Source organism: Brachycentrus maculatus, unplaced genomic scaffold, assembly GCF_059751285.1.
Source record: "Brachycentrus maculatus isolate JH-2025_06_01 unplaced genomic scaffold, ASM5975128v1 h1tg000384l, whole genome shotgun sequence".
Taxonomy (NCBI): domain Eukaryota; kingdom Metazoa; phylum Arthropoda; class Insecta; order Trichoptera; family Brachycentridae; genus Brachycentrus; species Brachycentrus maculatus.
In genome coordinates, this window is record NW_028281133.1 from 364176 (window position 1) to 381027 (window position 16852).

At 39.4% G+C, this 16852-nt stretch overlaps 1 protein-coding gene across 1 annotated transcript; it reads right to left on the reverse strand.

Annotated features, from left to right (window-relative positions):
* Positions 1-435: 435 nt before the first annotated feature.
* Positions 436-16508, reverse strand: Pp2C1 (protein phosphatase 2C). The gene is made up of 7 exons (XM_088270412.1): positions 16126-16508; positions 10995-11129; positions 10264-10355; positions 7087-7292; positions 4750-4917; positions 3754-3878; positions 436-2943 (listed from the first exon to the last, which is right to left on the reverse strand). Exons 1-7 carry the CDS (start codon positions 16427-16429, stop codon positions 1046-1048), a joined length of 2928 nt encoding a protein of 975 aa, XP_088126538.1. The 5' UTR covers positions 16430-16508; the 3' UTR covers positions 436-1045.
* Between the last annotated feature and the right edge of the window lie 344 nt (positions 16509-16852).

Here is a 16852-nt window from a genome sequence, read left to right on the forward strand (position 1 = left end):
ATGAATTATATCTACCTTTGGGGCAAATGCATTGTTGATAAATATTAATGATAATATTTTGATCAACTATTGATTCGTATTTCTTTTATATTTTAAACAAATATTTCCCGAAATTACGATATAATAAATTTATAAAATGTATTCTTTACATAAAAGAGTTTTTTTCTTCATAATTTTTAGTATTTTCCTGCATATTTAAATTTTGTGACCTAATAATAAACAAAAACAAAATGTTGACTGCATAATAAATTCATCACTTTTACACAAAAAAATCAAAATTAAATTTAGTTTAAAACATATAGCTATTTATGGCAAACCCGATTTTGTGTGTGAAAATCAAATAATTGCCCGCATTCTTGCCAAATTTGGCTGGAAAATACCCCCCGACACAGATGTGTTAATATAAAATTAAAAATGTCCAAACATGATTTAGTAATTAATTTTTCAGTATGGCAATTCTCTTAGCCGGTGAGGAGTGCGACACTACTGTCCTTTCTTAATTCTAACTATGCAATATATAGTTATAAAATAAAATGGAATATTTTCCATAACACGCGAGACGGCTCCTCGGCACTGAACTACACCGAGTATGTATAAAAGGTAAATATATAAACTTTCCTAATAATAGTGGTATCCAAACACAACTGCAATAGTTTCTGGTCAAAATTTTAAATAATTACTTTCGTCGTTATATGAAAATAATCTCTCTCTTTTTTCTACTTCTTTCGCCCGATAAAGGTACACATATTCATTTTGACACAAAGTCACAAGACACTTGAAGAAATTCATTTTTTTAATCCGTTTCTCGGACGATTTCCTACTTAAATGCGGACATTCTCGCCGGTACATTTCCTCCCGACCGATAGAATACATAATAATCGTACAAATTCTAACTAACGTCTCGAAAGCTATTCACGTACATAAATTAATAAGGCATTGAAATCCTAGACAAAACCGCGCAACGCGTCGAGATGACTTTATTCTAGGTGGTATTCAGTAGAGAAGAGTGCGCACTTTCCTCGTCTGACTTAGAGCTCACTGGTTATTACTTCGTGCAGCGCTTGCGCAGACTGGGGCGCTGGGGGGCCCCCCAGGCGGCCCGCACGCGGCGGGGCGTGATGCGCGGCGTGAGGGCCGTCACGCTGTTCCGGGAGCGCAGGACGGGGCGGGTCTCCTTGTCTCCCGCGCCGGCCTCGTGGGCGGAAGCTCCGCAGTTGGTGGATCTCAACGAGCGCTTGTCCGCATTTCCATCCTCGGATTTCTTGTTCTGCGAGTTGTCTTGCTTGGAGCGCAGGGCTCTGGAGGTGAGAGCCGGATCTGCTTTCGGTTGCAGCGGTTCGTTTTCCAGGTTTATAGTCGTGGAATGGACCTCGCCGGAGGCGCCGTCGTCCGCAGCTAACCCGGGGGGCTTTTTGTCTTTTTTGTTTCGCAGCTTGGACTTGGGAGAATGGTTTCCGTCGCCGGGGTCCTCGGCGCTCCGCAGGCCGCGCCGGGCGGGAGTCTCGGCGTGAGAATGCAGCTCCGCGCTGGAGATGCGCAGGCCGAGCATGAAGGCGGCGTCCTTGAAGTGCTGCGTGGAGGACACGTCCTGATCCTGGTCCTCCGCGGGTCCGGCGTCCGCCTTCCTCGTCCTCTTGTCATCGAGTCGCGTCCGGCGTTTTTCTTTGGGTTCGAGATCGTTTAGGCCTCCCCCGCTGTTGCGTCTCTTGGCAGACTTTAAAGGGCCGGCGGGGCTGGAGCGGCTCAGCAGAATGTTCTCCTTGGAGCTCTCCGGGTTGTGGCGGAGAAATGTCCCCCGGGGGGCGGCCGTGCGCGTGCGGGGGGGCGCGCCCGCCCGACCCCCCTCCCCTTCCCCCTGCGCCTTGCGGGCTGCCGTATCTCTCACGGCCTTCAGCAGAATATCCGCACTGCTCAGAGGATTATCTTTGGATCGAGTGACCCGGATATTGACCGATTCGGGGTCGCCGTCCGCCTTCGGGGCGACGGGTTTTATTTTAATCTCTTGTTTCGGTTTGTTGGGAGGCGCGGGCGCGTGTTTTATAACTTTGGGCGCGTTAGGTTTGGATTCTTCCGGCTTGAGGGTGGCGGGTGAAACGGATAACTTGGGCCGGTTAAGGATTACTACTTTCTCCGACTGCGGGTTGGGCTTGGGCGCGTGTACCGGGACCGGGACCGGCACCTTGGAGTCGGGCAGCCGGGGCCGCGCGACGGGTTGCGGGGGAGGCGGCGCGGGGCGCGCTCGGTTGGTGAGGCGCGTCTGGGGGCGCGGGGGGAGGGCGGGGGCGTCGTGCGACCGCAGGCTGCGGACGGGCGCCTGACCTCCGATCACTCCCTTGGACTTGCGGTTTCTCTTGGGAGGGGAATCCACGGGAGAGCTGGAAGACACCTCGTTGATCTGTATTCTTTCTTCCGACACCAAAACGTCGGTAGCCTTCTCGCTATCATCCGGGGAGTTAAAATTTTCAGGCTCGGAAGAGTGGTTTTCAACGATCGGGGTAGTTTCCGCAGTCGGCTGAGGTTCGACTTCCGGCTCGGGCGGTGGCGGACTCGGCCTCTGAAGGAAAGAGGGCTTTCTGAACGCATTTTCTTCCGCGTTGTTGTTGGTGGCACCGTAGACCTCCCGACTATCTCTTTGAACGACCCGGAGGGTGGCTATCTCCTCGTAGACGGTCTGCAGGCTGTTCCGGATCTGCGTCTTGTTGAGCAGGCGAGCTATGAAGTAGGACTCGGCCGGGTTGCCGTAGTTGGAGATGAAGGCGTCGTCTTCGTGTGGCGAGGGGTAGTGCGCGGGGAGGGGGGGCAGGGGGGGCGGCGGGGGGCGCGGATCGGGGAAGCGGGTCATGATGGAGAGGCCGCGCGAGGGAGCGGCGGGGGCGGGGGCGGCGGCGGGGGGGGCGGGGGACACGGGGGATGGAGGACTCGGCTGCTCTGCCTCCGGTATTCCTAAAAGAAAAATGTACCGTTAAGTAAATAAACTGGAAAGCGGATTTTTCATTTAAAACCAAATTGAAATAATAAAAAAACGCTTGTTATTTAGAACATTTTGAATGTGTCCAAATACTTGTTCACAAAATCTGTATTATCTCCAATTAGAGGAGTTATTCTCATATTATTTTTTGACATCTCAAGAGATGTCAAAAAATAATATGAAATAACTCCTGTAATTGGAGATAATCCAGATTTTGTGAACAAGTATTTGGACACACTCAAAATGTTGTAAATAAATTATCTGGTCAAATTATAAGCTTAAATAATAAAAATGAAAATGGTATTTTCTGGCGTTTCTCATGTGTGTGATTGTAATCCAGGATTCGGACCTCACACACAGAGTTTCTGCTTAATAAAAAGCTTCTTTACATCTCACCAATAGATGTCTCTAGTGAAGTTCTAGTGATTCAAGAAAAAGGTTTTTAAATTGGTTCATATATATAGAACTTCCAAGAATTTGAGTAGTGTGGTTGTCAATAATGGGTAGAATTGGTGAATGTTACACGTGTGTAAAGTGCTCACTAAAACCAGCCGATGACGGTCGTCAGCCCCGTAAATGCCCAGGCTTCCATATTCTTCTTCATCTTTGATGAGATGTCAAAAAATAACACTTGTTATGGCTAAAATGATTTTGTCCGTTCCATTGGAAGAAGGTTCGGTATATTAGCTGGGTTTAATTTATGGTACCAATTTCCTTCATTATTTTCATTATGTATGATACAAAAAATGGTTGGTGTTTTGATCCAGCTTCTTGTGATCACTTACCAATGGGTGGAGAACAGGGGTGGGGGGCGGGGGGCTCCGAGGCGCGGTGGCGGGGGGGGCCGGGAGGATCCATCATGAGGGTCACCACCGACGTATTGTCTGCCCTCATCTTGGTGGACGACCATCTGCCACAAACGAATTAGCGTCAATTAATAATTTAGCCATTTTTAATTAAAGCTTTACTTACTAAATACCACAATTTCTTAAAATCTACTGTGACACACAAACCATATTAAATCAATTTTTTTCTGCGAAGAGTAAGTTGTGTAAAGCTGTGAAATTATTCAAAAAGATATATTTTTATCAAAGTTTAAAAAAAATCCAATTAATTGATTGAAAATGAAGAATTTTTTTTTTTAATTACACACACGCCTACTCAATTTGTTTCAACACCAGATGTCTCTATTTAGGTCAGGAGTTGTTTGATTCACAGAATTATGCGAACGGCGTAAAAAGGAGGTGGACATTAAGCGAGCAGCATTTACTTATTAGTCATTTAGTTAAGATTTACATTTTTTTATAATGTTGCATACATTTGTCCGTCTCCGTAGTGTAATGGTCAGCACGCTCGGTTACTGGAGGTCCCGGGTTCGATTCCCAGGGGGGGGGGATCAAATAAATATAAGTGATTTTTTTCACTCTAATATTTATTCCATATTACCCTGGAATGGTACACGAAACGTAGGGTTGATCACCTTTACTTCATGTGTAACGGTCAAGATAACACTGCGTTTATATGAAAGTGCCCTATGCACCATTGTGGTGCGGAAGACAATTAGTTAAATAAAATCCAAGAGATATTTTCGTCAAGATATATTCCAAAGCAAAGCAATGGTAAGGTTTATAAATTATCAAACACATTTTACTTTTAAATTATTTGTGTTTAAATCATGGTTTTCCTGACAAAGGAACCACAAAAGTCCTGGTAATCAAAGGGTCTGTTGACCGTTAGTTAGCAGAGGAGTGAAAAATTCTGCCAGGTAAAAGTAATGGTACCTTTGCAGGGCACTGTCCACGAGTATCTTGGAGGGGTTGAGCCACGCGTCCGGGGGCGGAGCGTCCGGGGGGGCTCGCTCGTTGTGCTTCTCCGCAGTCTGCACCAGCTGGACGGCCGTCTCTGCCGACACCATGTTCCAAAGGCCGTCTGTGCCGAATATTAAACATCTGGAAAGAGTATTATTTATTGGTTCGGCATTTACTTTGTGGAATGACATGATTATTTATTTCATCCGATTATATTGGATCCGACGCCAGACACAGGTCTGTGACGTGGTAGAGCGAATTGCTTGGCTGAAGTGGAAATGGGCCGGTCACATAGCCAGAATGACCGACGACAGATGGAAGAAAAGCGTTCTGGTGTGGAGACCGAGGAACCAGAGGCCTCAAGGACGTCCACCGATGAGATGGGTGGACGACATCAGGAAGTTTGCTGGAAGACAATGGATGGGGACGGCGCAGGATCGGGAGGAGTGGAGGCGGAAGGGGGAGGCCTATGTCCAGCAGTGGACCTAAACAGGCTGATATGATGATTTATTTTATTTGAAACTAACCACTCATTTGACTCTCATACACTTAAATTATTACACTCTGTTACAAATAAAGGTCAAGTCATGAATAATTTAGAAAATTTAGAAATACATAAAAAATTTTAATTCAGATAAAACATTGATTAATAATATACTGTTTCAAAATACGTCACCATTTTTATCAATGTTTCCTTTTACAAAAAATCTTGTTCCTTAATCCCCCTCCCTTTATTTATTAACCTATATATACACCTAAATATATTTTTGTTTGTTAGTTTTAATTTGTACCAGAAGATGAAAACATCTGTCGTTTTCGAAACTAGTCGTAAATATAAATAAAACTCTTTAAAATGGTTTATTAAAGTGTTTAATTTTAATAAATGATCTGGAAAGAGAATAATTATGTTCCGTCAAGTCCTCATCAGGTCTCAACGTAGACAGCGCGACGGATATGCTCAATTCGAAATACCCATTTGTCGAAACGTACGGATCTTCATATTTTAACATTCACACAAAGCTGAGAATTGTTTCTGAATGCCAATGTTCTTGGCGAACAATCGTGCTATAAAAAGTGTCAATTTTACCCAAATTATCTGACAGACAGACTTCGACATTCATTAACCCTATTTGTAGATACATAGTAACTAAACATTCGTCAGGCGGACTACGCAATTAAAAACGCGAAAATTATCAAAAGTATTTACTAAAAATAGTAACTGGTTACATGACAATTAAGTTGGTTTATTGGGAATGAATGTAGGAGACATTTGACAATAAGTCACTATTCCGTAAACAAAGCCTGGCGGGTGCGGGGTGCAGGGAAGTAAGTGCACTTGACTTTTTTAGAGAAGGGCGTCGTCGCCTGGACGAATGTTTAGTAATCTAGGGTTAACCTGTTAACCAGGCGAGACGTATAAATAGGACAAACGTAAACAATGTCAGGTACAGGTAGGACATGTGAATACGTCCTGTAAATATATCGCTCGCTCCTTTCAAGAACGTCATAAATCAAAAAACTTGATTTTTCAGGAGAACGTTTTTTAAGTTTAAAAATATAAAACAATGTTTCAAAAATAAATATCAAGCCACTGATTGAACTTTTTGCTGTGCAACAGATCTTTTTAGGTAAAACCTGAAGGTTTTTTCTCCATTTGAAAAATATTAGGTATATTTTTTTTTTTAAATTAAACAATACCATTTCTTCAAAATGCAAAAACAACACTTTCTGCCCTGTAGCAGGTGAATATTAAGTTAAAAATATGCCTTTTTTGCTGGGATGTAGTAAATTTTCTGGGCATTCCGAAAACGTGCAAAACTGAAAATGAATGATTTTTTATTTATGACGTTCTTGAAAGCAATGAGCGATATGTTGCACCCTGGAATGGGTGGGACCAATATTTTCCAACATTAAAGGCAATTAATCATCCATACATGTTTCGACATGAATTATTTTCTTTTTGTTTGTAATTTTGTATTTTCCTTTGTGATTAAATTATAAATAAACGAAAATATATATATTTCAGTCTTTTAATTTATTTTAAGCATAAATAAAATATATGAAATCATGTCCATCCTAGTGAAAGAGTTCGCGCCCGTTGTATATTAAAAAAAATTATATGCATTATTAAAAAGTGAGCTATAGTATGGTTACTCTTTTGAGGAAAATTCGCACCGACGTTCATTTACGTTTATACTCCCGGAAAGTTTAATAAAATCAAAAAGTGGTCTCATACAAATGTTTCATTTTCAAATTGAAATCCCAGTGTAGCGCACCGCAGGAGTCGAGGGGCTAAAACTCGCAACCAACCTGAACTTGGCGGGGTCGATGGTCAGGACTCCCACGTCGGGGTCCGGGCTGACCACGAACTCGTCTGTGGCGGGGTTGTAGCTCCAGAGGTCGCCCAGGCTGCGAGCCACGGCCAGGAAAGGGATCTCGTCGCAGCGGGCCGCGCCGTTGGGCCCGACGGCCGGGCGGTTCCACACCACGCGGTGCACGCCGGCCTTCGCCACCACCTGCACACAATGTTTTGTCAATTAATAACAATATAAATAATAATAAAACCCTTATCCGCACCCCAATGGTGCATAGAGCACTGCTTCATATAAACACAGTGTTATCTTAATTGTTACTTACATGAAGGAAAGGTGATCAGCCCTCCGCTTCAGGTACCAGTCCAGGGTAATATTGAATAAATATTACAGTGAAAAAATCACTTATATTTATTTGACCCCCCCTGGGAATCGAACCCGGGACCTCCAGAACGGTAGCCGAGCGTGCTGACCATTACACTACAGAGGCAGACAAAAGTTTGACAATTTGTCAATTAGCTGCACAATATATCTAAACTTTTTTGTTTTCCATGATTTTATTGCTACTTGGTTTCGGGGTAAGACTGTTAAAGGTGATACATTCTGTATATGTATATAATAGTAGCTATTCTTTATTTTTATATTATTTTATTTATTTTATTTTATTTTATTTGGTCGGGAATTGTACAGCTTTACATATAAAAAAGTATATAATAAACAATAGTTATATTAACAATAATAAACATTACATTACATTAACAAAAATAAAGCCAACCCTTTCGATGCGGGAAGGTATTAAATATTGACGTACCCAGCAGGCCATGATTTTTGTTCAACAAAAATGTGAAAGCTTTTAGAAAGATGACTGTAACTTTGACAATATATGTAAATTCTGATATTTTAGTATTTCTTTATCTTTCGAATAGATGTTTCTGTATATTCTAATTAAAAAATATTGCAATTGTATTTGATATTGGCCTGCGACAAGCTTAATTTTGTATGGCCGGCATGGCGAGCACGGAATTGGAGAGCGCGTTAATGCGCCAAAAATAATAATTTTTACAATTTGTGCAAACACGCTTGATTCCTTTTTCAAAGGAGAATTACCAAAAGCAAGCGCATCGATATCAAACAGCAACGTCACTTCACAATGAGTTTCCGAAGACAATTTATAGAATTTCGTTTGTGTTTTGTAGGTCTTTTGATTTATCTTAAAACTATTTTTATATAACGGACTTTCGGCTTTAACGGACACCCCCTCCCCCCAATCAGTTTGTTATATCGAGGTATTACTGTATTCTGCAATTGGTTTTGCCATTATCGGTTATGAAACACAATATTATTTATTTAGAGCACAGAATTTTAATAATTTCAGAAAGTTTATGTTTAAACTGCGCAGCTTATCTTCAGTCCCAGTCGCAGTTCAAAAGTCAGCACAGATAAACATTTGAAACCCAGAATTATCAACACGAGGCTATTATTTTCCCAATGAAGCACATCATTACACTTTTAGCTTGGCTGTATAATTCTCGGAAAAACAATATACACAGTTACATTATTATAGATGACGAAATCAATTTTATTTTTAACTGCATTTTTTCAAATTGCAAGTCGTCAGCAAATTTTACTTTTAAAGCAGTAAAAGCTATATTCAATATATTTATAATCATATATTCTTTTTCTTCTAAATGAACCCTCTGTCCTCCACTGCTGGATATGGACATTTTCCCCCTTCTATCCATTTCCTCCGGTCGGTTGCTGCTTGCAGCCAGTTTCTACCCCCCACAGCGACTATGTCGTCGGACCATCTCTTCCGACACCACTATATTTACATAATCAAAAAAATGAGAAGTCAATGCATCCCACTCCATTTTCCACAACTTCGATATTAAAATGCTTTGATGCTATGTAGTCCACTATGCACCATTGGATCCGTAAAAGGGTTAGAAAAACAAGAAGTAACGATTAGTGCGTTTGGCTATCGTGCCATATGTCCCTGGTTCAATTGCTATAGTGGTCAAAATAAATATCAGAACTCTTTCACTTAAATATGTATTTAATATCTCCCCGGATGGTTACCGGCAGCGCAAGACTGATCCTTGCCTTCACATTATCAACAATTAAGACAACACTGCTACAATACAATGTAGTGCCCAAAGCACCAATGGGTGCAGACCTTATACACAATATAAGATATTTTTGAGTCATATCATCAAACATTCATTTTCCTACAATTTACATTAGCTTTTTTCTTTCCTATATAGCAGTGAATTCCTTCACCCCAAATTTCTTAACTTATGTCATCCCATTTCAATCTAACATATTGCACTCATATATCCATGAATCTAGAGCATTGGTCATAAGATCATTGATCGTAATGAAACTTCGCGGTACACCAAAACTAAAAACCCAAAAAAAACATACAAAGATAACTTTTATTTAAAAAAATAAAAGTAATTATTTTATTGCAGACAAGTTAAAAATTACATAAATTATAAATATATATAAAAACAGAAATACTCCAATGAATTTTTTTGCAGCAAAAATGATTTAATGTGACACCTGAGCTTGTCGGTTTTTACAAATTTCAGCGGTATTCAGATCTAATATTTAATATAGCTTCTCTCATTTCTTCATCCAAATTGCTAAGCCAAGGTTCACAAATCCTTTCAACGAACCTACCACTGATGGAGCACCGTCTGTACAAATTTCTACACTTATGTGTGGAAATGTATGGTAGTTATCTACCGTGATATTTTCAATTGTTATAAGTATGATGATATAGAATCAAAGATATCTTGACCGCTGTTGTGAAGTGAGTGACACAACTTCACCTTGCAAGGGTGCTGCGATCTAGTCTAATGACTAGAAACATCAGACTAAAAAATTTCATGTTGGCTCATTTACTGTGCGATTTGACTTGCAAATATTTGTTAATACATATATTTGCAACTCAAATCGCACAGTGAATGAGCCAACATAAAATGTTGGCTTTCATAATTTCACGGAGCACTTGCAACAAGCTCGTGGAGGACCAATTAAGAACCACTGATCTAGAGCCTAGGACTAATCACCCCCCTGCCTTAATATAATCACAACCAAGTTAACACCGTCTCAATACAATGCGGTGCCTTACGCACCACATTAGTTGGAATAGGACCAGAAAAGCAATTACCTTCCCGCCGCTGGAGTGTATCCTGGACATCTCTGGGGAAGATTCCGGTTTGTGGTCTATTGTCAATGGCTTAGCGCACCAGTTCTCCTTTCCTGTGGGAAAATCAAAGAATATAAATTTCGCCAATACATACAATAATATAATATTTATCCCAAATACAGGTGGCACAAAATTAATCACCCTATAGGATAATGTTATAATTTTCTGCAAATGGCGTCATACGTCAATCAAATTTGATATTTCGCTCACTCCTTTCAACAACGTCATGTTTAAAAAACTTGATTTTTCAGGAGATTGTTTTTAAAGTTTAAAAATATAATCAAATGTATTAAAAATAAATATCAAACCACTTTTTGAACTTTTTACTGTGCAACAGAACTTTTTAGGTAAAACCTGAATGTTTTTTCTCCACTTGAAAAATATTAAGTATATTTAAAAAAATTATTAAACAATACCTTTTCTTCAAAATGCAAAATCAACACTATCTGCCCTGTAGCGGGTAAATATTAAGTTAAAAATATGCCGCTTTTGCTGGGATATAGTACATTTTCTGGGCATTCCGAAAACATGTACAACTGAAAATTGACGATTTTTGATATATGATGTTATTGAAAGGAGTGAGTGATTTGTGAACTAGACAGCTGTAGTATGTAAACTAAAATAGTTTAATCAATTCGTAGAAACACTCCCGAGTCTAATAAAAAGATAGATATTCAAGAAGTAACACTCACCGTCTGCTTGGTAACCTAAAACGATTGCAGAATCGCCAACATGGCCGATATATATTTTCCCCCCGCGAATGAAGGCGACACTCGCCGTAGTGCCAGCCGTGCTCGGTAATCCGGATACGGTCTTAGGCCATTTATCTGTAAAATAAAAAAATAATTCAGGTACACGGTTTTAATGTGAGGATGATGCCGATGCCCATACTCATTTTACGCAGATGTCATCCAAGAGCATGTCATGCGTTCCTTCGAATGTGTGTCATTGTATGACAGAATTAAAAACGAAGATATAAGAAAGGAATGTAAGGCTGAACGAGGAATAATTGAAAAGATTAGGAAAAGATAAGAGTTCTTTGCGGTGGTATGGACATGTGGAGCGAATGGATAACGAGAGAATGACTAAGAAAATATATGTGGCAAATGTGAGAGGGAAAACAGAACGAGGATGACCGAAAAAGACTTGGGACGATCAGATCAATCAGGACATAAAATCTAACGGTGTCAAAAGTCTGCGTAATCGGAGGGCACGTATGACTAGATGTATGGATGTGAAGGAGGCGAGGAGTGTATGTCAGGACAGAAGAGTGTGGCGTTCCATCCTCTCTGCCTACCCCTGCGGGGAAACGGCGTGATGGTAGTAGTAGTAGTAGTAGTCATCCAAGAGCCACGTCTGAGGATGTGAAAACAGTCTCCACACACTTAGTCAGGTTTATCAAAAGCCAGAGCGCAAAATATAACCTTAACACACTAAGGACGGAGATTTTTACGCCTGCGTTGCGCTGACAACGGGATTCGATAATTGTGAACATATAGTTGAGACCTTAACAAAGAGATTGGTACATAATATTCATATAAAAACATTAAATAATTTCTTCCTTTTTGACTTTGAAATTAGGCTGGCGCAGGAAGAAAAAATACCTTTCCCATTCTCAGTGAGTTAATATGGGTATATTATTTTGAGAAATAAAAAGACTTTGTTTTTTGATCCACTCACATTTTAATTAACCAACTAGTTTTGGCAACAACGTGTTGCCCTCTTCAGGGTATAATTTATAAATTAATAAATTAAACCCTGAAGAAGGCAACACGTTGTTGCCAAAACTAGTTGGTGAATAAAAATGTGAGTGGATCAAAAAACAAAGACTTTTTATTTCTCAAAATAATATATCAATATGATCCACAAAGTTAATGCTTTCAATATTCAAAACAGTTAATATGGGATTATCGTGAAATTTACGACTATCAGCAAAACTCACATCTTACCAAAAACATTTATTAAAGTGATAAAGACATAGAAAGGAGAGTGAATGCTGGGAACAAAGTGAATGGTGCACTGAAATCAGTTATAGCAAATAAAAACCTATCAGCGGAAGCTAAACTGGCAGTGCACAACGGAGTCCTGGTTCCAACTCTAATGTATGGAAGTGAAACATGGAATTGGCAAAAGAAGGATGAAAGTAGACTGAATGCAGTCAAAATGCGATCTCTCAGAAGAATGTGTAACAAAACGATGTATGATAGATGTGCGAATAGTGAAATAAGGAAGGAATGCAAAGCTGAGATAAGCATTATCGATAAAATTAAGAAAGGTGTGTTGAGATGGTTTGGACATGTAGAACGAATGAGTGAGGAAAGAACGGTAAAACAAATTTATGAGGCGAATGTTAGCGGGAAAAGAAGCAGAGGAAGACCGAGAAAAACATGGCACGATCAGGTATGCCAAATACTTGAAAGTGGTCAGGTTAGGAGTCGTAACAATCGGTGGGTATGTATGAGGAGATGCATGAACGTGGAAGAGGCGAAGAATGTTTGCAAGGACAGAGTGGTGTGGCGCTCTATTCTCTCTGCCTACCCCTGCGGAGAAGCGGCGTGATGGTTAGTTAGTTAGTTTAACATTTATTAAAGTCATTTAAAAATAAGTGTAATATGTTTTTTGAGAATATTGTATAAAATACGGATGTAAAATATCGGTAAAAAACTAAGATACCCAATAGGGTACCTGATACAATAGATCTATTTAGGTTCCAATGACGTCAGGAGCATTACATGGCACTGACCTTCACTAGAATAAGAATAAGTACAACTAAATATGTACATACATTTGAAAAGAACTAAAAATAATATCATGTCATTTTAATTTAGCTTTTTCCGGTTTGTATCGATGCTTATAGATATTTTTTTTAACCTGCGCAAGAATCATGTAGATATAATAATAATTTTGGATAATTTACATATCTATTTTCTTGAAATACTACATCAAGGGCCCTACATACACTGCCGTCCTTTAATAAAACACAATATTTTGACATTTTGAGTGTGTCCAAATACTTGTTCACAAATCTGGATTTTCTCCAATTACAGGAGTATTTTTCATTTTATTTTTTGACATCTCATCAAAGATGAAGAAGAATATGGAAGTCTGGGCATTTACAGGGCTGACGACCGTCATAGGCTGGTTCAAGTGATCACTCTACACTGTGTAACATTCACCGATTCTACCCATAATTGACAACCGCACTACCAAATTCTTGGAGGTAGAATTGGTGAATGTTACACATGTGTAGAGTGATCACTTAAACCAGCCTATGACGGTCGTCAGCCCCGTAAATGCCCAGACTTCCATATTCTACCCATAATTGACAACCGCACTACCAAATTCTTGGAGGTAGAATTGGTGAATGTTACATGTGTGTAAAGTGATCACTTAAACCAGCCTATGACGGTCGTCAGCCCCGTACACGCCCAGACTTCCATATTCTTCTTCATCTTTGATGAGATGTCAAAAAATAAAATAAACTGCATTTTAGGAAGACATCTATGTAGATTCATCCGCTAATCTGTAATGAAGGACTGAATTTTGCCACAACGATATTCAACTCAGACTAAGGTCTGTTAGACCCCGGATCCAAAGTCCAGCATGTTATTTAATAATCAAACTGTCTGCCATTTTCATTGAATTCAATCAAAAAGTAAATAAGTCATATTGATTGCTTTTCCACTGGGATACGAAGCTAAATATTAAAACTAACTAACTAACCATCACGCCGCTTCCCCGCAGGGGTAGGCAGAGAGAATAGAGCGCCACACCACTCTGTCCTTGCAAACATTCTTCGCCTCTTCACGTTCATGCATCTCCTCATACATACCCGCCGATTGTTACGACTCCTAACCTGACCACTTTCAAGTATTTGGCATACCTGATCGTGCCATGTTTTTCTCGGTCTTCCTCTGCTTCTTTTCTCTAAATATTTATATGTAGAATATAAAGCGCAATATTAAGAAATGCACTAGCTGAACTTATGTATGACAAACTATTTTGTGAAGTTCACCCAATTACAAATATTTGTTTACAACATTTTTAGTGTGTATTTTCTGGCGTTTCTCATATATCGCTCACTCCTTTCAAGAACGTCATAAAATCAAAAAACTTTATTTTTTAGGAGAACGTTTTTAAAGTTTAAAAATGTAATACAATTTATTAAAAATAAATATCAAGCCACTTATTGAACTTTTTACTGTGCAACAGATCGTTTTAGGCAAAACCTGAAGGTTTTTTCTCCATTTGAAAAATATTTAGTTTATTTAAAGATATAATTAAACAATACGTTTTCTTAAAAATGCAAAAACAACACTTTCTGCCCTGTAGCGGGTAAATATTAAGTTTAAAATATGCCGCTTTCTGGGCATTCCGAAAACATGCACAACTGAAAATTGTTGATTTTTGATTTATGACGTTCTTGAAAGGAGTGAGCGATATGAAAAACTATTTTGTGAAGTTCACCCAATTACAAATATTTGTTTACAACATTTTGAGTGTGTATTTTCTGGCGTTTCTCATGTATGTGATTATAATCCAGGATTCAGAACTCACATATTGATATAAGAGTTTCTGCTCAATAAAAAGCTTCTTTTCATCTCACCAATAGATGTCTCTAGTGAAGTTCTAGTGATTCAATAACAATGATTCTGAATTGGTTCATATATATAGAACTTCCAAGAATTCAAGTAGTGTGGTTGTCAATAATGGGTAGAATTGGTGAATGTTACACGTGTGTGAAGTGATCACTTAAACCAGCCAATGACGGTCGTCAGCCCCGTAAATGCCCAGACTTCCATATTCTTCTTCATCTTTGATGAGATGTCAAAAAATAATATGACAAATATTTGTATTAACCATCCCTTCCCTGCGTTAGGTATAAATACAAGGTTAGGATTTAAGCTATTCCTCCGTAATATATTTACGCACTGATTAAAAAAATAATACTAATAATAATCTGAATTAATCGGGTACATCGGAGGTATTTTGTGAACATCGGAAAAAATCGCGTATAATCGCGTGAGCCGTGTATCGTATCGTCATGTATCGTATTTATGTATCGTCAAAATCATTTATATTTATTTGACCCCCCCTGGGAGTTTAACCCGGGACCTCCGGAACGGTAGCCGAGCGTGCCGACCATAACACTACGGAGGCGGGCCTAGATTATGCCTGGATTAACCAGGATCTTATCCTTGTCAATCTCGGTAAACTGAGAACCTGTTACACCTCAATGACACTAATAGTTTATGTACAGTACTTCGTACTTTGGTCAAAATGTTGGTAAAAATAATCTGACTAGTAACCATCTATATTGCAGTTAGATCACAGACTTTCGAGCATTGAAATGATGATAAATTTAAAATCCTTTCTGATACATAATTTGAAATGATCAAAATCTGATATGGGCTCCTGACTATAATCGCTCCAAAACAAGTGAAAATCGGAATATTTACTTGGAGGTGAAGCAAATAACACTTTCTATACATGTATACATTGGACTGAAGTTCAGTTATTATCGTGTTTAATGATCAAAGCCATAAAAAATACAGTGAGAGGACTGCATCGTCAACTAAACGAAATTTCTCTCGCATGTTGAAAATACGTATATATTTATATATTATATATACGAGCGTAATAAGGTAGGAAGGGGGGATATCATATCACATGTAATAATGCGGCGAGTATTTTGAAAACAAACACGTTTGCTTAGGAGCAAAAGTCACTTTCAAAACAACAAACACCCTTTCCCCTCTAAGTTTGCAGTTACCTAACCTTAAAGAGTTAAGAGGCCATAACCTAATTAAGTTCATTGTTTACCTAGTTCCTTCCACATATGCATATGTGTCATCATGTATCCATTGCGTATCGCCCTGAGCACGTCGTCGTCATTATCAGACCAAAACTGTCTCTGTTTGACTATAGAGTCCATCAAATGTTCTTTGGCGAAATCAGCAGCCTCGCTCCCTCCGTGGCCGTCAAAAATGCCAAAGTATGCATACTCCAAATCTTTCTCGTCCTCGGTCTGCTGGTACGCCACGGAGAATTTGTCTTCCATATATTTCCTTCCACCCTGACTGTAATGCCCCGTCACACGCATATTCACTCCGATCGACGCAGGCATTTTTAACAGGATATTTATTAATTTTTGTTCACAATTTCACCTTCACACAGTGTGTTTCCTAGACATTTTGAATGACTACGTAGGTATCACACGCGATACTGCTACGACATACTTTCAAGAGAAAGTAATCTTATGACACCCGACCGCGGTACGTTTCCGAGAGAAAAACGGAGACAAAAACAAAGAAGGCTGTCCTAACTAGCGCTAACGGACATGTAAAAACATTAACTTTTGTATTGAGTAACACCATACGGTAACTCGACAGACGTTCCTATACCGTTTTCTTTTTGTTGCAAGAAAACAGTTTACAGATATGATAGGAAACGTTCGTCTGATACCGAATTATTAACTTGATAATACAGACGCCATCTTGATATGACATATCAAGACATTTATTTTTATTATTTAGTATTCCTTATAACT

Coding starts and splice junctions, on each gene's coding strand:
- Pp2C1 (XM_088270412.1), bottom strand. CDS start 16,429: ATGCCTGCGTCGATCGGAGTGAATATGCGTGTGACGGGGCATTACAGT. Junction 10,356..10,994: donor TTTAGGTTACCAAGCAGACG/GTGAGTGTTACT, acceptor ATTTTCCCACAG/GAAAGGAGAACTGGTGCGCT. Junction 2,944..3,753: donor CCCCTGTTCTCCACCCATTG/GTAAGTGATCAC, acceptor TTTTTCTTTTAG/GAATACCGGAGGCAGAGCAG.